Genomic DNA, 22,891 nt, shown 5'->3' with positions numbered 1-22,891 from the left:
AACAGAAACACATCTTTTTGATGTGGACCACTACATTTTCCCTACTACACTGCAATAAGACTGTATTCTGCATGTGACATGCTCAAGTCCTTACAAGATTTAAAGAATATGTAATCCATAAAGTTTTAAAAGGTCCCGCTGTAACTTTAAAAGTTTTTTTTGAAGAAGAGTAACAATCTTACACCAATATGGACATATTGAAAATGTGAGATTTTCCTTTTAGTAAGTGTTTCCTCTAGATGAGATAAGACAGGAGGCTTGAGCTACAAGTCTAGGTATCTGAGTTATTTCTACTTATGTTGTTGTTCTCTTCTATAATGATAATGCAGGTCATTTCTTTATGTCTCAGTATCTTCATCTATGAAGTGGGATAAAGATTTTTGCTTTTGTTTTGTAAAACGTTTTGATATTTATAAGTGTGAAGTACTGAGTAAGAGAACTGTTTATCCGTTTGTTATAGACGTGGCCTGAAGATGCATTGGAAGCAGTTGCCTCTCGCTTCTTGGAAGATGTTGAAATGTCAGAAGAAACTCGAAGTGGGTGTATTGACATGTGTAAAAGCTTTCATACGTCTACCATTGTTTTATCTGATTTATACCATGCGGAGCTTCAAAGACACAACTATGTTACACCTACTTCGTACTTGGAATTGATCTCCACTTTTAAAACTCTGCTTGAAAAGAAGCGCACGTAAGGATTTATAATGTGTCCTTTACTAACAGAATACAAGCTCACAGAAAGTATTATTTTTTATCATCTATAGCTAATCTGAACAAAACAATGAATTGTTTCTAGTAAATTAAAACATAATTAAAATTATAATAATTAATACAGCCTGTTTCCTCTGGGATTCATTGGAGGCCGCAAGAAAGATATTGGGGAAACGAGCTTCTGAGTTGCTAGGTTCCATGGTCTTGCTAGTGGGCTACAGCTGTGCTGTGCTCATTCAGAAAGAGTTTCTGCACATCTGTGCAGTTGTATTGTACATTCATGGCTGGTGAGAGGAAGTTCTTTTGCTTTTCTTTTGTTCCCACAGATTGGATGCTGCCATACAAATTAAGACAAGTTCTTAATTTCGCCAACATATGCTGTGTCACATTCTGCTACCAAAAGGATTTCCTCAGTTATATTAATTCTATTCCAGCCTCACCTCTTCCATCTTCTCTCCTTTTCTCTTAACTGCTCTGTCATGATTTTGCAGCTCCTGGCACTCTGTTGGCAGTAGCTTAATAACTGCTCACTTGTCTTGAAGTGATAATAGATTTATCTATAAACCAATCTCTGTATAGTGGAGCAATTAAAAACTATGGCTCAAGCAATTCCTGGTATGTTCATTATTTGTTGAGAAAATAAAACAAGCATGATAGAGTATTTGATTACTCTGTGTATTGAGAAATTTGGAGAATGAGCCCTAGTGAATGCAGTGGTCAAGTACTGATAAAATATTTTTATAATAAAGTGCTATTTATTTTCAGTAAGGTGATGGAAATGAAAAGAAGATATGAAGTTGGCTTGGAGAAACTGAACTATGCTACATCTCAAGTCGCCTCGATGCAGTCTGAGCTGGAAGCCCTGCAGCCTCAGCTGCGGGAAGCTAGCAAGCAGGTTGATGAGATGATGGTGGTAATTCAGAAAGAATCCTCAGAAGTAGCCAAAACTGAAGAAATTGTGAAAGCTGATGAAGCAGTGGCAAATGAGCAAGCTATGGCTGCCAAAGCCATCAAAGATGAATGTGATGCTGACTTAGCTCAAGCAATGCCTTATTTAGAAGCTGCTCTGGCTGCTCTTGACACTCTAACTGCGCAGGTACATCTAACCGTATATATTTATGCACTAGAGAGGTATTTGGAGAAATACAAGCATTGAATATCTACTTTGCAGATTTTACATTATAGCAACTAAATTTTTTATAATTTGTAAGCTTTTGGGGATCTTTTGGTTTTAAAAAGAAAATATTACTGTATTTTGTAGCAAAAATACGATAAGGCTGTTTTCACGGACTACAGGATCAAATATTATACTACACATTTCAAAATTCATAGCTATAAATGTCTTTTGACTCAGCTTGCCAAGTTAGAAAAAATATATATACTTTTAACTTTCTCATTCAGAACTTTTCAACCTGTCAACTCATGTTTTTAAATCTAGTCTTTTGAAGTCCAGGAATTGAGATTCTATGTCTTCTCATGTTAAGGGAGTATGACATTGGAATTGGAGGCGGTCAACTTCTATTTTTATGGATATCCAGTTTTGCCGTGCCCACGGTGGGATGAAAGGAAGTTCCCCAGACTGTAAAAGCGAGGGTGGACTGTGTGCTTCTGTTGTTGTTAAAAACAAGATTTTCAAATACTTTCAAGGACATCTTACATGAAAGCAAATGTTTTGTTGTCTATAGCTACTGTTGTTATCAAAAGTTTTAGATTAGGTCATTGTCAGATCATTGGCATGGTTTGTGAAAATAGTAGACGACTTCTTAGTCACTTCAAGGCTATTGCATGTTTGTGAATAACAAAATGAGAATGTGGTTTTGAAGGCCAATTAAGTAATTCTTCAGCTTCTTTGAATGCCTAGTGAATCAAAAAAGATGTATTATAATAAAAGAGAATAAAAAAAGGAGTAGGAACTTCCAGCAGGAGAGTGGGGGAGTAAGGGGTTTTTCCTCAAAATATAATTAAGTAGCATGACAAAAACAAATAAAAAATGCATGTAGGGAAGTTTATAGCACATATGCTGGGCTTTCTGATTCACTCTTAACTCCACTGACAGTAAACACTGCCCACAAACCCATGTGCGTAAATGCACATGTAACTACGTTTTTTAGAGAAACAGATTTATACTTAATTCAGTACTACAAAATTGGTATCGTTTTTTTCCATCGTTCATTTCATTAATGAAAATACTGTATTTCTGGAGCTAGAGTCTGCAGTTTCGGTAAACTCTTAATAGAGTGTGCTTGTCATCATACCAGGTACAAAGAGCATTACCATTTTGACTAGAATATCACATTACTCTTTTCAGAGAACAACAATTCTCTTGCTTTTCTTGCAGTTATTCTTACAGTTATCCTGTATAAATTTTCTTACACTTCATGTTGCTTTTAGTTGCAACTTAGTTTGCATTTAGTCTTTAAAATAGTATTTTACTCTACTTAAAACCCCCATCAATATTAAGTTAATTTGTATTTTGTCCTTAATTTTATTTCATGGAATTGCTAACTTTGGTCGCTTGTTCTTAGACTTCCTTCCCTGAAGTTCCTGTCAACCAGTGTTCTGACTGCCTCATTGAAATTCCCTGGCTTCATTTATCTGCTGTCCTTTCTCTCACTTGAACACTTGCATGGTTACACTTGTTCTTAAAACAAAGCTTAAAGCTCCATTAACTGTAGTTATTTTCTTTATACTTTCATCCAGTCTTATAATTTCTGTGTTTTTGTGACATGAGTAAACATTTCCAGAATGTAAAAGACAAGTCTTTCTATCCAAATTGCCAAGGTATTAGAACTCATAAACAAAACAAAACCTTGGGCAGACTGTCAAAATCTAGTACCAATTCACAAGATAATTTTAAGATTCTCAAAATCCATTAATGTTTAAGGTATGTATTTTCTGAGAAAGTCTGTTAGAAAGAATACTTGAATTTCCATGCGGAGTTACTCTTAGAGAAGGATGATCTTACATAAATCCTTAGTTTACTAACCTTCTGTTTAATTAGTTGTGTTTGCATGTGTAGAATTGTTTTGTTCTTTTATGCTATGTTTACACATCTGTATTTTAAACATTGCTTAGTCATATTAGGAATTGGAAATTTTTCTTTTTGTGATGCAGTGTTTTTCTTAGTTGCTTCTTTCCTCCTTTAGTTCATTCTGGGGGAGCTTAATAAGTGACCTGAGTACTAATTGATTTAATTCTGTACTTGGAGAGCATTATGGTTGGAGACAGTTTTTACCATGTGTTATCCCAAATCTACTAATCCACTGCTGAATTGATTCTGTAAGTTTGGAAATACTGTGATAGAGCCTGAACTGAAGGTCAGCAGTGGAACATCTGAACTCCATAACTGAAGTGCGATGCCCACTGCTGATTTAGGAGCAGAAAATGGGTGTATAAAAATGAGTTACAGATAAGACTTTTTTTAATCCTCCAAATGGACTGTTAACTAGATTTCAGATCTTTTTGTTTAGAAGTCAGTGTTAATTTAAACTCCATAGCACTTTAAAGAGAGAAATAGAGTGGGGAGAAAAAAAAAAAAAGGAAATATATTTTTTTCAAAATGAAAGTGAACTATATATACGTATGAACTACACAAGCTTTGGTATCATAATATATTTCAAATTATCAAGTTTGAAAATAGTGGATGTACGTGGAAAAACATTATCTTGATAGAAAAAGGCCTATTATTTCTACTGTAACAGAGGAATTAATTCAAACCTATGTTCAGAGTTCTAAAAGTTTTTCTTTGTTTTGTTTTATGTGTTTGTATGTTTGTAAGGATATTACAGTGGTAAAGTCCATGAAGAGTCCTCCTGCTGGTGTCAAGCTTGTAATGGAAGCTATATGTATCCTTAAAGGTATCAAGGCAGATAGGATTCCTGATCCAACAGGTTCTGGAAGAAAAATTGAGGATTTCTGGGGTCCAGCCAAGAGACTTCTGGGTGACATAAGATTTCTTCAGTCTCTTCACGAATATGACAAGGATAACATTCCCCCGGCTTACATGGCTATCATAAGAAAACAGTATCTAACAAATCCTGAATTTGTACCAGATAAGATTCGAAATGCTTCCACAGCAGCAGAGGGTCTATGCAAATGGGTCATAGCCATGGATGTTTATGATAAGTAAGTACATATAATAGTTAAAATAAACTTTGTTGAAGAAATGAGTTTATTTTTACACTAAAAGAGATTTGATATTACTTCTTACCAATGCAATATTTGTGCAAATAAGCAGTCATGAAGATTCATTCACAGAAGATATCTGATGTTAAGGTATATATCCTGATTTTCAGTTCTAGATTTTTCTGAGAAGGCACAGGAGCAATATTTTATTCGGTTAGCAAATAAAGTTAACCTTTTTAGAGTGTTGCATAATGAACAGAGGTATTATTGAAATGTCTTTGGAACTTTCTGACCCGAGGATACCTTATGTCGCACATTGTTTTTGGTGCACTAAAAAAATATACATAGTTTTGATGATGTCTCCTACTTTGAAATATCTGTAACCCACATTTAACCGTAAATCACCACTGGGTGACTAAGGTCAATTTGAAATCTGAGTCATGGTAAGAGTAGCGCATGCCTTCATTAGAGAGAATGTTAGTCATTGACTAAAATATTAGGAAATGCATACTTGGTAGTGTTGCATTTGATAACAACTTCAAATGTTATGGTGACCTATTTTTTGAGAGAAAATTAACTACAAATGTGGACTTTGAAGAGAATATGCAACTTAGCAGTGAGAGAGGATTAAGTAATTTTGATGTTAATACTTGTGGAATAGTTTCATTTGATCTAGGGACGTTCTGGCACCTTGTCTTGCTATGTTTTTGGAAAGAGATACAGTGTATTTTCAATTTTGTGTTGCTTCCAATGTTCTCCTCATAGAAGTAATACAAATACTGGAATCTTCAAAACTGGAAAATACATCCTTGGATATGAAAAGCTATTAATTTTTTTGTAGGTTAGCTCTTTGCATGTGTACAGTGCATCTGTAACTTAATACAGTTATCTATGTGTTTCGAATGGCATAAATCCATCTGTAATGGATTCTAAGTGGTGATTAAATGAGACACAGCTCGGAAGGATAATCATTTTCACTTTAAGGCATTAGTTGTTACAGAAAGTTTTGCAGAAACTGCTGCAGTCAGTCAGTAGGAGCACCGGAATAAGTAATGATGTAAATGAAGTAAATACCAACTGTCTTCTTATACCATCAAATAGCGAGGAACAGAATGTTGCGTAACTGCTGAGCTGCTGACATTTCACTTTGTCTTTCCTGTGTTAGCTTCTTTTAACAGTAATTCTGGAATGAGGGTGTATTTTTCAGGTGTTAAAAAGGTGTCTTTGGCTTTGTTTAGAGTGATAAAAAATGTTGCACCCAAAAAGCTGAAGTTGAATGAAGCCGAAGGAGAATTAAAGATTGCTATGGATGGTCTAAGAAAGAAACAAGCTGACCTGAAAGAAATCCAGGATAAATTGGCTGTACTCCAGCAAACACTGGAATCCAAGAATCAGGAGAAGGCTGACTTAGAAAATCAGGTATGTGGTGCAAAATATAAACTGTTGTTCCATTGATTTTTAAGCTGAGTTACTTGAAGTTTACTTCCATTATCAAATGGTATTTTTCTTTTTAACTGCTAATATGATGTCTTACTTCTAGATTAACATCTTTTTATTTCAGTGATATGGTCTTGAAGTTTTGAATGCACAAAGCATAGGGAATGAATGCTTTAGAGTAATGAAAAATGCAGATGTGAATTTACTGACACCACTCTCCTGCATCCTCACTCGTACCTGTTTTCTTAGGAGGTGCTTAATTTTCAGGGATTTCAATGGGTTTGATTAATCATTAATTTTCAGGTCAGTACATTTGAGGTTTTATTTACACCTTCTGTGCCAAAACAATTTTGAGAATGTTTGTGGTAAACTCTGTTCCTGGCTGCAAAGCTTCTGTGTGTGCAGAGACAGGCAATGTTTAGACGACAGATTTTTATTTTATGTTTTTGAGATTTGTAATACAACATCAAAAGGTTTCGTTACAAGAATACTATCAGAATTTGAAAGGGAGCCTGAATTCTTGTCTGTAGTTAAACTCAGCTCTTTTTGTATTTCTTATGAATCCTAATATGGTAGAGTTTGGAAGAAAAAGGAAGGAGTAATCTGCATGAGCAGTTTGTTACTAGCATACTGTAAATTGGCTGCTGTGGTTAGCAGAAGAGAGAAGGGATTGGAGCAGCAATGAGAGCTGGCAACATTTTATCTTCTCCTTTGCCTGAAATGTGTCCATGCTAGATAGCAAAGAACTCAAACAGAGCTGGATTAAATACCTGTTAAATCAAATAGGAAAACTTGGAAAAAACTTGGAATGTTGCTTTAGATAAAAACCTGCAACAACAGAAATGCAGATTATATACTCATAAGGGTGTTTTTCTCATAGGAATTAGCATACATACTTTAATGAGGCAATGATCTCTTTGAGGTGTTTTTGATTCTCTTGTGACGTGTAGATCATTTTGTTTACTTAATACTTCCATATCACACGCGGAGCGATTATGAATTGCGTGTTTTATATCGGTTGTCTTTCTTAATTTAGATGAAAACACAGCTGAAATTTAATGGGTTTCACCGTGCTGGTAGTGAGATTGTTTTTGCTCTTTAAACATTTCAATTGTAACTAGATGTTTTTTTTTTTTTTTTATGTTTCATGAAATTGTGTAAGAAAGCACCTGCACAGGGAAATTAATTGAGTACTTTTTTATATTTGTCAAGTGTCTTTAAAGTGGTCACGTAATATAATCAATTTTGTTTCTTTTTCCCCTAAGGTTGACTTATGCTGCAAAAAAATGCAGCGAGCAGAGCAATTGATTGGAGGCCTTGGTGGTGAGAAAACTCGGTGGAATGAGACCGCTTTGGAGCTGGCAAGGCAGTACACCAATTTGACTGGAGATATACTTATTTCATCAGGAATTGTAGCTTACCTAGGAGCATTTACATCCAGCTACAGAAAAGTAATGTGCACCATAATTTCATGCATGTGTTTTGCAATAATCTATATTTAATTCACTTTAATTCTTCCTCCCCTCTTTTTTAAATCAATGTTCTTATTTTGTCCATTTTTCTCGAGAAAATGTCTCTTTCAAACTATTGTTTTCTTCATAATGTAAATATTTTGATATTACTGGTTTAAATCTTTTATAGAGAGCATTTATTTTGTAAGTATTTATAGTGTAAACAAACAGCAGATTTTACAAATCCCATTTAGATAATTTTGAGAGTGTTCTGTTTCATTCTTATAAGTGCATTTTAAGTAACTCTCACTTTGTGTCCGGGAAAGTAGGATTATTTTTGGTGAAATGCTGTATTCCTGGCAAGTGTAAATTCTAGCATAGATGATATATAAAAGACATGCGGAGGCATCTCTAACCAAATGAACATATATTTCATGTATAGAAATCACATGGAGAGGCATTTTTAGTGACATTTTTAGATATCCAATACAGAAGGTTGAGTTTCTTTCCGTTTGGAGATACAGCGATCTTGTCTGTAGCATATAGCGCAGGGAATGCATTGAAAACTGTATTTTTAATAGTTTTGGAAATATTGTAAATAGGCAGAACTTCCATTAGTATTTGCTTCTTTTCTCATCTAGATGCAAACTAAAGAGTGGACATTACTATGCAAAGCAAAAAACATTCCTTGTTCTGATGATTTTTCCTTAACAACTACCTTGGGAGAGCCAGTGGAAATCAGAGCTTGGAATATTGCTGGGTTACCCTCTGACATGTTTTCTGTTGATAATGGCATCATTATCTCGTAAGTAAAATAAATATATCTTAAAATGGATAACTGTTTTTCAGTGCTTTTTTACAACATGCTTTTCTGTTAACTACCCGTGTAGGGAGTTTTCTACTGCATAAGTTTAAACCGTATAACAACCAAAGTTATAAATAAATGACTGTAATGTTTCAATTTGAAGAAATACTAGTAATACCCTTTAACTTTATAACGTGAAGTTTTTAAATCTGTGAATTCCCTCTCCTCCTTTTAAACTCCTCTGGATTGACATAATGATACGAAAAGCAATGATATTTCACAAACATGCTGCATACTGGACTAATCTCCAGTTTAAGATATTCTAAAGCACTTCACCTGTGCTTTGGACGCCTCCAGATATGTATAAAGACAGGGCAAAAAAAAAACCCCAAAAAACCAAACCAACCCCCAGATGCTATTAACCTTCAAATTAATTTAAATTTCAAGTATTTATGACAGTGCTTTTTTGTTGATCAATTCTTTGTAGTGGATTGATTAAACAGAAGCTATCCACAGAAGAAATACAAAGTAATGAACATTCTATTCTGAAGATTGGCTTAATCCAGTTTTAAAATCATGAACAATGCAAGAACTGAAAGAATAGAATTCTATGCTTGTAGTATAACCAGTAGATATGGAAGTAATCATCCTTCAAAAACTAAAGCTCTTTTAATTTAAAAGAAATGTGCTGTCTGTTACTACCAAGGGGTGGTTCTGCAGCGCTAATGGAGATTATTTTGTAAATCTTTCTTTTAGGATAACTTACTTTTTCCCTCAGATCTCACTGGAGATGCTGTAGATCTCAATTACTTGTCTACAAACAGTATTTTGCCAAATGGCACAACATCCAGGCTTGTTATGACTCAATGAAGAACCTCTCACTTCTGTCCAGTATGCTTGCCAGTACGTAGCTACTGATTTTCAGCTACTAGGTTTTGCTCTTAGGGCAACCGAAGCCGAATTCACCTTGTTTTTGATTGGTATTCTCTTTGTGACTGCTACCCCGTATACTTCATTTCGCATCTGCTGGCTCTGTATTTTCTGTACAAAAATAAAAACTTCTTATAACCAGGTTAGTGGCTGGCAAGTCTGTTAGTAGTTACCTATACAACATATACCTCGCATCTTTTCTGCAATATTGCATTGCATGAACTTGCTGATACAAATCTTTAATTTTTGTTAACATTTACATGAAAATTTTTGTCACTGTTTGAGGAGGCTAATGTTGTGTAACACTGGTGGTTGGATACTTCTTTTAGGGCAGAGCAAACGTTTTCACACTTAACTAATATCTTTATCTATATTAAGCTAACGTTTAGAAACACAGATGTGTGGTTAATAATTCAGCGGTAATTAGGGGGGCGCTGTGAGTACAAAACTAAACAGATGTCAAAGAATAATTCACTAGCTACAAACCTCAGCGTATTTTTCAAACTTTAAAATAAGAATTGATTGTACATCTGGAAGCAAAATTTTTTACTGAAGTTTGCAGAGGTATGCTGGGATTATAAACATAGTGTGGAACTTGGTAAGCAATTCCTGTATTAATAATTCAATCAGTTAGGCTCAAAAGTTGACAAATGTTAATGAATCCACCACTTCCACAGTACATCCCATCACATCTCTTTTATAAAGCTTTGATCAAAATTCCCTTTGAACTAATGAGAAGATGATTAGCATTTTAAAACTAAATAATGATGGCTCATGATTTTGAAAAATGAGGTAAATTTACCTCAGGTTGAAAACGCATGTTTCACTTGTCATTATATGTGTATGTCTACATTTTTTTTAGGACCTCCAGAACAATATAAAATGCAACTTGAGGTTTTTATAACAATAAACACTTTTTTTTTTTTCTTTAAGGCGGAATTTGTGAGCTATTTAGGGATATTTTTGGAAATACACACAGTGATTGCTTATGCATTTCCATCAATTAAAAGTGGTTTTAACAGCGACGAAAGCCGTCTGTGTTTGGCTGTTACTAGAGAATCTTTCTTTAGTTAATGTACCTACACGTGGTAAAGAATACTGCCAAAAAATCTACCAAGTAGTTACTAAGTCTGGCAAAAATAAAATCCAGACGTTCTACCTGTCCGATGTGCTTTCGGATTAGGTTTAAAACATGATACCTTTGCAGCATAAAACACCTCTTGCATCTGTTCACTTGAAAATGCTAACTTATGTCTACAACATTAAAGCTGTTAAAAATTTCAGAACTTACAGCGATCTTTATTTTTTGAAATAATTATAAAATTAAATGAGATTCATCTTCCTAGGATTTAAGAAGTATTATTCTAAGTGCTTTCTTTGAAAGGGGGAATTTATATATGTGAGCAAATAACTTGAAGTTTAATGTTTCCTCTTAATCCACTAAAGATTATAGCTGAGTACGTACCTAGTAGGATTTTGGACTTGCATGCTTTTCTTTTGATGAAAAAAGAAATTATATTGCCTTAAAAACTACTTCGAGGTAACACCGAAGAGCTTATGTTTCAGCCTTGAAATTTGTATTTTTTCCTTCAGTAATGCAAGAAGATGGCCTCTTATGATAGATCCTCAGGGTCAAGCAAATAAATGGATAAAGAATATGGAAAAAGTCAATAACCTGCATGTAATCAAGCTCAGCGACCCTCAGTTTGTTACGACACTGGAAAATTGCATTCAGTTTGGCAGTCCTGGTAAGTTACTGAATAATGAAAGTGTAAATTACAGAAGAAACTGGAGAGGGCATGATTAACTAAAAAATGGAACTCCAGTGTCAAATGGTTCTCTTTCAGAATCAAATTATAACTACATAGTTGATGTCCTCGATGTGGGTTATAAGGTTTCTTAGGAGAAAATGATTCTAATCCTCAGTTTAATTGGTATTTTTAATTGCTCTGCAAGATCTATCACATCTTTATTTTCATGTTACGTTCATTAGATTTCTAAAAAGTAATGTTGTTTCTATTTATGGCTTTTTAAGAGCATGAATTACCAGATTGCTAGGCTGTGATCATTTAATGATTCCTGGATTCTGTATAGTAGTATTACTGCAGCCACCATATTGTTGTACCCTCAAACATAAAGAAGTTAGTTAATAGAATACACAGTGATAATTGCAGCTAATTTTAATGGATAACGAGTTCAGGTAAAGAAATAGATTGTTTATTCTGTTTTTTCTTTTTCGATTTTGATTTTCTTATAGTTTTACATTGGACTTGGATACTTGAAGTGATTTATTTTGGTGGCATGTGGCATATGATTTTTTGTTAGGTCCCTTTTTAAAAATGGTAATCTTAAACTGCTGTTCTAATCCATTGGCAGCAGTAATACAAGTTTCAGTTGCTTGTTTGAAAATAGGTATAATATTAGGAAAAAAAGAAGTTCTTTAATTCAATTTTCAGTTGGCTGAAGGTGCTAAGAAACAATTGCATCTGTAAATTTTTCCTGATTACTATTTTTTATTTTTCCTGCGTTGCTTACAAATAACATGCATATTGGGAAGAAAAAAAAAAAAGTACTATAAATGCCAGGATAGCCCTACTAACTCTTATGTTACATTGAAGTGCTTCTTGAGAATATTGGAGAAGAACTGGATCCTATTCTAGAGCCACTCTTGCTCAAACAGACATTTAAGCAGTCAGGAAGTATATGCATTTGCCTCGGCGACTCCACTATTGAGTATGCTCCCGAATTCCGCTTTTATATCACTACTAAGCTGAGAAATCCACATTATCTTCCTGAAATATCAGTCAAGGTGAGAATTTTGAAATTAAGTGTATAACTGTTTTAATTTTAGAGTGATTCCTTGGCTACAATAGGGAAGATTTCCTGGCATTTGTTGATTACTCCTCACTTACCATCTTTTTTTTTTTTTTTTTTTTTTTTGGCACTGCTGGAAGACTGGTGTTATATCTCATACCTAATGTCACCTTGCAATACCAACATATTTTCATACTCTCAGAAAATGTTCATTTATTTTAACACCATTTCCAGATTTCCAGTCTGTATCTCTTGATGCTCTTCAGTAATCTTTATTACAAAAGTGTATACAGGGATTTAATATAACATTCACATCGCGTGCAAACTCTAGTTAGACTTTCGTATTCAGGATTCTTTTTTGCAGTATAGTTAATTTCTGACATTGTGCCTTGTTTATGAAAGATATAAAAATTATTTCCAGATTTTACTATTTGTTAACAATTCTCATTTTGATATTCAAGGGACAAAAAAAAGTGTTTCCTGCTGTCAAGAAAAAAATTGGTGGTTTATTCATCTTAAATTGCTTGAGAGAAGTATTGCACTTTTTATTCATCGTTGCTTTTAAAGAATTTTTAATTGAAAAATATTGCAAATTGACACTTTGGTTAAACACTGTACTGAAACGCTGTATCTTTAAATCAAACTTTGTAAACATGATATTCAGTAACATGGAAGGCTAAGTCAAGTTTCAGCTACGAAGGAGTACGGAAAGTGGGAAAAATGCACAAAAATGAATGAAAGGGAATAATTTTCGTTCAGTGCTTTTCTCAACAAATAAATAGTTAATTAATTACCTTCAGGTTCAGGAAAAAAAAAGAAAAGATGAAATATAAAAGGAAGAGAGCTTCCAAAAGATTTACTCTTAGAGTAGTACGTATGTATTTAAAATTATATGAAAATTATTTCCTAAGAATTGTTTTTATTTAATGGAATTAAAATCTCCAAGTTGCCAATCAGCAGTTGATACGGGGAGAAGTAGACAGAAAAATAATATCTAAATAACCTTGTCTGAGCATAATTGTAACACCCTTTCGTGTAATTATCCTGAGGATCTGAAGATTACTTTGGAGCTAGCTAATGGAAAAAAAGTTTAGAGAAAATAGTTATTGATATGGCTATCGTATTTCATACAAATGATTGTAATGAATTCTGATGTCTTACAGTGAAGCCTTCAAAGACACATACATAATGTATTTACCTGTATTTGCAGTAGAGATATATATTTGCAGTTATTAGCCATTCAGAGTATCTTTCCTCCATTTGTGAGATTATTTATCAGAAACTGTGTAATTAAGAAAAGCATTAAAAAAACCTCATAATTTTCAGCTCTAGGAATGGTGTCATATTCATGACCATTAAAAACATCATTATGTCCCTCTGAGGAAGATAAGGAAGAAGGTAGATTCTAATGTTTGTGTTTAGTCCTCAGAGGTTCAGATATCTGAGCCAGCCAATGTTTCAGAGCACAGCAACTCTGACTAAAAGTTATCTCAAAGCTGCTTGTAGCAAACCTTCTGCTTTGAGGAAGAGAAATGGAGCTTCTGAGCTCCTGCTGTTTGTAAACTTTAGATCCCTCTTATATTTCCCTGTAGGTTACCAGTATTAAAACTGCTAGAGAAGATGAGGAAGAAGTAGGCCATGATGCTTGTGAAGATCATACTGATTCTTAGTAGTCATGTACAATTGAACTTCCTCTCAAAATTCCTGTTTAAAAAAAGCAGTGAAAGAGCCTCAAATGAGGTGTAGTGTAACGAATACCTATTAATGTTGTATTTTAAGAAAGTTAGAACACTATCCCTCCTAACTTTGCAAGCAAAGCTCATAGAAAAAAAGTTTTTGACAACTTTTGGATATTATTAGTGAAAGAAGATTAAGACAAACTGATCATACAGGTATTCTGTATCCCAAGTAAAATCCTGAGGTTCAAGGTGAACATTCTTTGGAAATACAAGTCAATGGTTATTTGTGTCTACCAAAAAAGCCCAAAGGGAATCTATAGTCACTATGAGATAGCTCCTTCAAGCCAAGACTTCAATCCCTGAGTTGATTTTCTTGGTTTTGAGCGACATGCATCAAGTTTTCCTGTCTCTACTGGTAATGTATTTTTTACCTTTCACATACAAAATGTTATGTGTTTTTTGCCATTTCAACCAGAGCATGTCATTTATTGAATCAGTTATAAATAAATTATGGCACAGAAATTCTTTTAGTAAACAAGTTTTTAAACTATTTTTTTTAAAGTTACTGTTATTTTCTCACGAAAAACAGAAGATGATATTATGCTATCAGTGGGATTCAAATACCTGTGGTAATAACAATATAAACTACACGTAAACAGGGCGATTAAAGGGGGAAAATATACGTTGCTGGAACAATATTAATTAAAAGTGTAACTCCAGCATCTATGTTACCACTCACTTTATGAAAATTGCAAAGATTTTATAATAAGAACTAAAAAGCTTCTTAAAATGCTAAAATGCGATCTGTTTTTCTATTTTTCTAAAATACTGTGTCAGCATCCCTTTTGTAGTGGGATATTCAGATTGAACAGATCTGGAAAACAAACATTAACAAATGTATTTACAGAACTTGTACATAAAGTTGAGTCTTCCACTCATAGGAATCTCCCTGAGAAGGCTATTTGAAGCATAAAGGTATCAAAAGGGAAGATCCTTTTTTTATGTACAAGTGTTCATTTATGTTACGTGGACCAGTCACTTGAAACATTCATATTTAGAGTTTCAATGTAATCTCAAGGAATGGAATGAAATTGTCTTATGGTTAACTTTCTGGGTTAATCCCGGTGTTAACTTTCCAATACACAATCTTAAACTCTCATCTGCAAGTCATTTACTGTCAAATTTTGGTATACCACATTGTTACGCAATCCTCATCCTGTAAATGAGGAAGCATTTTAATTGTGTATGATCACCTCTCAATACATTTTCCTTCTATCAGGTAACATTATTGAATTTCATGATAACTCCAGAAGGAATGCAGGATCAGCTTCTTGGAATAGTAGTTGCAAGAGAAAGACCAGATCTTGAAGGAGAAAAACAAGCCCTCATCCTTCAAGGGGCTGCGAATAAAAGGTATCAAGATTATTTCCCTTGCTAGGGACAGAAGCAGATTGCAGGTTAAGAAAATCAGAATCATAGGAAATACATTTCAGAGGCATTTTTTAATTGTTCTATTATGTAGGTCTGATTTAATGGGAAATTCAAGACCATAATTTTTGAGAGCCCAGACTTGTCTCATTTGGTTTTTAGGCTGATTAAAATGCACGGTCTTTCTCATATTCCTACTGGTGGTGGCTTTCTCTCACTGACACAGTTGCTATCTGTGGGATTATAATAAAATATTAAAGAACATAGTACGGGGATGTGTCATTGTAGAGCAAACTCCTGATCCTGTCTTCTGTTTCTATATGTCCCTTTCAAGTTGTTATTAATGTATGATTTGCTGTCCTCACAAATGTTGATGTTTTGCAGTTTTTTTTTTCATTGTGTGTTATATTTGCAATTATTGCACATGCAGACATCTTTTCCCACAGGTCAAAGTGTGAAATGTGTAGCATTCAAAATGTTGTGACGCTTGCTCCCTTTGGAATGTCTATTTCTAGTCTGAAATTAGCTTGATTTGTCAGAAATTTAAGCCAACGCTTAATAACAAGTACAAACAGGTTTTATTACATAAGGTGCATACTGTGGATAGAATCTACACATTATCTTCTATAAAACTAGCAGAAAAAGACTGAATGTAGTATGCAAAAAAATTTTATTTTATTATAGGCAACTAAAAGAAATAGAAGACAAGATTTTAGAAGTTCTTTCGGCTTCAGAAGGAAATATTTTGGAGGATGAAACTGCTATTAAGATATTGTCTTCTTCCAAAGTTCTGGCTAATGAGATTTCTGAAAAGCAAGCTGTAGCTGAAGAAACAGAAAAGAAGATTGATGCCACTCGTATGGGCTATCGTCCTATCTCTGTCCATTCATCAATCTTGTTTTTTTCTATTACTGATCTAGCCAACATTGAGCCTATGTATCAGTACTCTCTCATGTGGTTTATTAACCTTTTCATCATGTCTATAGATAACTCAGAGAAATCAGAAGATTTACAAACAAGGTAAGAGGGGTAACTTCCATTTCTAATTGGTGAAATATTCTTTGTTACTCTAGAAAAGCTATTGCTGTTTCTGCAAAGCATGTTGTGTCAGGCATTGCATTTTGAAATAGTCCTTGTATGAATCTGCCAGATATTTTTCTGGAAGATAATTTATTCAAAGAAACAAAATGGTACGATATAATACAAGTGCAACGTATTCCGCTATTTTATTTAGTAATTGCTAACTTAAGCCATGTGTGAAATTGCAAAGTAGCAGATAGATTAAAGTGGTCCACTCACCTTAATTTTATATATAATATATTGACTTTGTATGCCTTCCAGAAGCAGATAAGAAACTTTCACACAACTGATAAAAGAGAGAATGAAGTCTAGTGACGGGGGCTCTCGGCTGTAGAGTAGGAAGAGTCATAATTATTAACTTGGCAAATTTTGGACCATTTGATTATAGCTTTGTATGCAGGATAGTTTTGTATGCCCTCTTCCAGTTTTTCTTCTTGAGAACAGAAGAAACTGCAATCTTTAATGATCTAATAAAAGCAAGCCCTGGATTTATTTTACATGTGATCAATTAAGGTCACATTAGAATTATTCGAAATACAGTACTGAAGTGAATTATCTACACAGAGATTTTCTTAAGAGATCTTTTCAACATTCAATCACTTCAATTAATAAATTCTACTTCAGCAGCTTATTTGATCTCCAGATCTGTGGATTAAATGCACAGAGCTTTGCTTCTCTTGCTTAGCTACTTCCACGTTCATTCAGTGAATGAAAGATAGGAGAAACTACTGCAGAAAAAACTAGTTAGTGTTGCACATTACAATTTCTAAATTATCTGTTACAGTCTGTGTTTTATCTAAATACAAGTAAGGTGTAGTACCTGGTAAGGTAGTGCTTAATGTATAGCATTTGTTTTAATGCACACTGAGTTATGAAAGTTATTTTCTCATTAGAATTTAGTCAAGGTCTGTATAGTTCATGGTTGGCATACCCGTTCTATAAGAGATGCTAAGCATTTAAGTCAGAGTTAATATTTTGTTATGCTATTTGAAACTACATTCAAGTTATCCTTCTGTCAAAAGATAGCCTGTGTTCTATACACCTATCTCTTTGACTTAAATTGTACATGTTCTTGTCTCAAAAAAAAAAAAAAAAAAAAAGCCACATATGCCCATGTTCCTAAATCAAAGTCAGCAAGCAATAAGAAAAAAGTTTTTTCACTTGACTTATTTGAAGCAAAAACTTTGTACTAGCTGAAATAGAAAGATACAGGACCTGAATTCCAGCTGACAATATGCATTCCCAGGGCATGATTGGTGTAAGCTCATTTTCACAGCTTTGCCCAGAAAATACGTAACAAGGCAGACCTGCCAAAGCACAGAAAATTCTGTCAGTTAATAATTTGCATGGGATTTTTTGCCATGGGTTCTCTCCACTAATCAGATGCTATTTACTACATGCTCTGAGATTTTTTTATGTTCTTCATCATTCTTTTCTTTGTCTGAAATAATTTTACAAATGCAGGTGCTCAGTTTCTAACCATCTGTATGGGTTTTTCATTATTTTGACCGTTCTAACTTAAATCTTGGTGAAACAATGACCAACATATAGATGTATAGCAGTATAGATGGCTTCCTTTTTTGTTTCTATAAAGAAAATAATTAATGATCATAACTTTTTCATACATTTGCAATTACAGCGTCTATAGAATGGGAAACGGATTTCAGAAGACGATTCAAAATCGGCTGTTTGGATTTGGGCTATGGTATTTTTGTTCATAATGAATTTTAAGATCATTGTTTTGTATCACTCCCAAAGGAGGCTGCTCATTTCCTCCACAAAATGTGTTGAGGAGTCATAATTTTGTTTTTTTTTTATTTTGGTCACAGATTGGTACACACATTTAATGATTCTTTTGAGGCTAATTGATCAGAGAGTTTGTTAGAACTAAGGGGATCCAATTTATTTGTAATAGGTTTCAAAATGCACAGGTTTTAAGTGTGATATTAATGGAAGATTGTTCTTTTTCTGACACCTGTAGGTTGAAGATTCTTAAGAATCATTTCACTTACTCACTTTATGTCAATATCTGTCGCTCACTGTTTGAAAAGGACAAGCTGCTCTTCTCTTTTTGTCTAACTGTGAACCTCCTGAAATATGAGAAAATGGTAATTAAAAATAATTTGCAGTCGAGTCTGGTGTATATTGGATTGCACGTTCAAATGACCAGCCATAAGAATTTAGAGGATAAAATAGGAAAATAAGTTGATATATAATAACAATATTTAATCCACTATTTTGTTGTTTGATTTTAATAAGCAACTGTAAGAATTGAAAAAGATTATCTAGAATAAAATAAATTTATAGCAAATCAGTGTGGCAAAACTGTACTGGATGCCAGTAGTTTTTCTAGACGTTATTTAAATCTAAGTCCACCCTATGTTATTCTTAGGGCCAACTCTCTGCAAAATTTTACTATTATGTTTTGTGAATTCTAAAAGCACATAAAAAGAATTGTAAGAGGTAATTTAAGAAATTACTTATATTTTTTACTTCAGGAGTTAAACACTTTTAATTTTTACCAAGAATTTCTGAAAAGCAGACCTGAATTTTGTTAATTTATAGTAATTAGGATTTTTTTTTTTTTTAATTCATGATGAAATACACTTTAACCTCATTATCTGCAAAGCAGTACTTAAAATTGCTTGGTGGTTTCACAGTATCATTTAAATGAATACTTTCAAGAGCTGACAGTACAAGTGTCTTCAGTTTACAAAATTCAAGCCATCGAAGTTTTGAGATAAAGGAATGAGACGTGTAATGGACTGATAGCTGTTTTTCATATTTGGACTTCCATTATAGTAAAAAGGTTTCAAACTGCATTGTTACCTGAAATATTTCCAGGATGAGTTTTGTTTTAATTGCTTCTTCCACTTCAAAATGTTGGGAATTAAGAAAGAAACTAACAGAAAGCTTTGTCTAAAACTGCTCATTCCTCCAACTCAGCAATGCAGATGAAAATCATTCTAAAAAACAGCTTAAGTTTTTCAGTTCTTCAAATTCGTTCTTAACTGAAAAATCAGACGCTCGATGCTTTGAGTGGAAATCTTTTTCAACTAGTCTAAGAAATCAGATAAGCACAGTGATTTCCTATAGAACATACTAAAACTATCAGATTTTATTTAGTTCTGAGAGCAGTGTTTTTCTCTGCAGATTGATGAGGATGAGTGGAAATTTCTGTTGACTGGTGGCATAGGCTTGGATAATCCCTTCTCTAATCCATGCACCTGGCTTCCTCCACAATCATGGGATGAAATTTGTCGGCTGGAAGACTTGCCATGCTTCACAAACATTCGTAAGGATTTTAATCGACTTAAGGATGGATGGAAATTGGTGTATGACAGCTTGGTATGTTAACGTTCCTGATTGCTTGCTTTTATAAGCAAATTAACACATTGAATATATTTATTCAGAAAAAATATCATTTTACAGGATCTGTTCCTGCATATACAAAAGTAAATATTTAAGCAAATGGTGTTGTTTGGCAGGTTATTGCCAGTTTGTCAGGTGGCTACTGAATAATAGCAGGTGATGATTTGAATTGGGCTGGAGTTAAAGACAGCAAAACATGCAGAAGTAAGGCGTCAGTGAAATTTGCTAAATTGAAGTCAGCCACTGTTGCCTTATAAGTCTATCCCTTTGTTCACCATGCTTTGAGGATGCCTTTTCGTACTGTTACATAGGTATTCAGCTTTCCTGGGTAAATTTAGAAAACAACAACAACCACCGTTATTTTGTAGAGATAATCAAATGGGATTTGGAAGACCCGTGTTCTATTCCAAAGTGACAGATAGGCATGAATGATTTCTTTATACATTTTCACTACTGTTTGCTTAAAATCTAAGCTCTGTAGATGAATTACACTCCACTTTTAGGCACTTGCTTTGTCTTACTTTCAACTTTTCTTGACACTTGTTTTACCATACTGCTTCTCGTTACACTGAGTGCCCATTGTACACACAATTCCTGATCCAACAATTTTAAAAACTACCCTTTCCCAATAGCCCTGTGCCTGACCATAACTACTTCCTACCCTGAAACCATAGCATCCATTTATGCTAGTCCAGGGAAGCACTTTTCTCACCATTCCTTAAATGAGAATATATGAATACACAGCTAAATAGCCTGTGCCCTGTTATACTGTTTTTGAAAAGGCTGCCTTTTGTCTATTTCAGTGATTTAGAAATCCTTTCACTAACAAAGAGACTCGATGGATGTTAGAGATGAAAACTAAGTGATTTGTAGTTGGAAATTCTTTAAAATTCATCATACAGTCAAGACAAACTAAGCAGATGATGGCTCCTTCAATTGTCCAGATTGCAGGAAACAGGCAAACCACAGAAATAAAGCTTTCCTTTAGCATTCACTTAATAAATACATTAAGTTGAGAGCTTCAGTTCATCTTCCAACACTAGTCATTGGGAAACCAAACAGAGAAATTACAACCTTTGAAACAGAGGGTGAGGAGACTACATTATTATCTACTCTAAGATTATCCCTTTTTAAAGTAAAGGTGCTGACTTTCAGAGGAAAAGAACCAAGGTTCATGTATTGACAGCTAACTGCATTCAAAGAGCCGAACTGAAACAAACATATTGCTTCACTGAAGTATCATTCAAAAAATAAGATCTACACAGTCAGGTCATCAGTTAACAGATATTAAAAAAAATCTAGAAATCAGTAACGCTGCAACTAGGACCATTGTCATTGAACCCTGAATGATATATGAAAAGGAACAGCATTGTCTGTCAGTCTCGATCTGGAAGAGATGGTAGGCCTCTTACTCAATATTATTAAAGCATTTTCTTTCAGTATTCAGCTCCAACAGTAATGCTTTCCCGTGAATGCACTGGAATGTTAAAAAGCACTAGTTAATGGGTCTCAGAAAGCATTCTTTCTCTGATAGAGGCCATCTTTTTCACCAGTATAGTTTATCCCCAGGAATGCACGACCAGGCAAAGGGCAGGTTTGCGTGTGAATGGAAGAGAAAGAGGGCACAAAAGGACCTTGAGCCCCCTTGTCATAAGAAACCATACAATAAATATAGCTGTGAAATAGTTTTCTGATGAGCTTGAGACATTTTCTTCTCCTACTCTTGCAACTCAGGTTGCTTCTAAAAGTAGGGGAGAGCTGACTTGAGCTCCCTGCTCCAAGAGTTCCATGTATTTTGTCTAAAGTTAAGCTCTGTATCTTAGAGCAGGGACTGAAACTTGGGTTCCCCCAGCCAGCTGACTTGATGCAGCAGCAAGCTTTGACATCTCTGCTTCTCATGGAGAAATGAACAATTTTCATCAGTAGCACAACTCATTACTGTCTTCGGTGCAACCTTGGCTCCTTAGTGTTTCTTAATTTTCTCAGTGATACCAAAGTAGCACGTTTTTAGCCACACTCTTAAATAGTTGTTAGAGTTTTCATTGTGACATAGCTATTTTCCCCATATATTAATTGAAAAATAAGATTAGAATCCAGAACACTTTTTTAAGTATTAAGAAGTTGGGTGAAGGAGATGGTGAGAGTCCAGGTCCTCTGCAGAATACGAGTTCCATCGTGACTTGATTTGCTAAATCAAAGTTGCTCAGAATCTCTAGTTTGTGCAGGTTTGCCTGCATACCTCTGCACCCAGCCCTCTACAAGCAAGCCTAAGACCTTCCCCAGCACAGCTGTAATACCAATGGCCAGCTAGTGCTGTACTGTAGTAAGTTAACATATGCCACATGCTTATTGCTATTGCAGTCTAGTAACTGCTGTAACATACCTGGAATATTCAGAAACCACTTACAGAATAAGTTCTGGGGCATTCTTTGACTCAGCTTTCCTTTTTCTGTTCAATTTCACTCAGATGCAGCCTAAATACTGATTATCATGTAATATTGCAGTGTTTTGTGTATCTCATCTCTCTTCTACTTTCTTCCTAGAAAAGAGAGGAACTGGGATTGTTATATTTCAAACAACTAAACATGACTAACTTCTCTGCTGCAGTAGAAGTTCCCTAGATATACTTAGTGTTTTTTTCCCCCTCGTTTAATGCTTAAAAAAAAAAAATCAATCCCATTCCTGCAGATTAATAAGTATATTATAAATTGATGTATCAAGTTAAGATGCTTGGTAATTCACAAATGCTCTAGAGAAAACTGAAATAAATTTGTTTTTAGGACCCTCAGCATGAGGATTTTCCTGCAGAGTGGCAAGAAAAGCTGGGAGAATTCCAAAGGATGCTTGTCATTCGCTGTCTGAGACCTGACAAGGTATGTACAAGGCTACCACCTTATTCCAAAAAACCTCACGTGTATTTTAGAGTTTGCAAGTATGCAGTTCAATTGAGTTGGTGTCGTTTAGCCCCAGCAGGCAGCTAAGCACTGTGCAGGCACTTACTTGCTCAGTACTCACAGTGAGACAGCAGAGAGAACCGGAATGATAAGACTGTGAAAGTTC

General features: G+C 34.4%; 1 protein-coding gene across 2 annotated transcripts in view; it reads left to right on the top strand.

The window, feature by feature from the left end:
- Positions 1-22,891, top strand: part of DNAH7 (dynein axonemal heavy chain 7) — a 104,233-nt gene that overhangs the window by 61,873 nt on the left and 19,469 nt on the right. For both annotated transcript variants that reach the window (XM_003641574.6, XM_040703590.1), the window contains 13 exons: positions 461-690; positions 1,476-1,806; positions 4,489-4,835; positions 6,074-6,254; positions 7,538-7,723; positions 8,365-8,528; positions 11,052-11,206; positions 12,077-12,267; positions 15,231-15,364; positions 16,064-16,399; positions 18,441-18,567; positions 19,613-19,807; positions 22,612-22,704. In XM_003641574.6, the coding sequence (XP_003641622.2) occupies positions 461-690; positions 1,476-1,806; positions 4,489-4,835; positions 6,074-6,254; positions 7,538-7,723; positions 8,365-8,528; positions 11,052-11,206; positions 12,077-12,267; positions 15,231-15,364; positions 16,064-16,399; positions 18,441-18,567; positions 19,613-19,807; positions 22,612-22,704 (2,670 nt within the window). The remainder of the gene's footprint in view (positions 1-460; positions 691-1,475; positions 1,807-4,488; positions 4,836-6,073; positions 6,255-7,537; positions 7,724-8,364; positions 8,529-11,051; positions 11,207-12,076; positions 12,268-15,230; positions 15,365-16,063; positions 16,400-18,440; positions 18,568-19,612; positions 19,808-22,611; positions 22,705-22,891) is intronic.

The sequence above is a fragment of the Gallus gallus genome, chromosome 7 (assembly GCF_016699485.2).
Source record: "Gallus gallus isolate bGalGal1 chromosome 7, bGalGal1.mat.broiler.GRCg7b, whole genome shotgun sequence".
Lineage (NCBI taxonomy): Eukaryota > Metazoa > Chordata > Aves > Galliformes > Phasianidae > Gallus > Gallus gallus.
The sequence above is the reverse complement of the archived record's forward strand: the minus strand, read 5'-3'. Positions and strand labels throughout refer to the sequence as shown.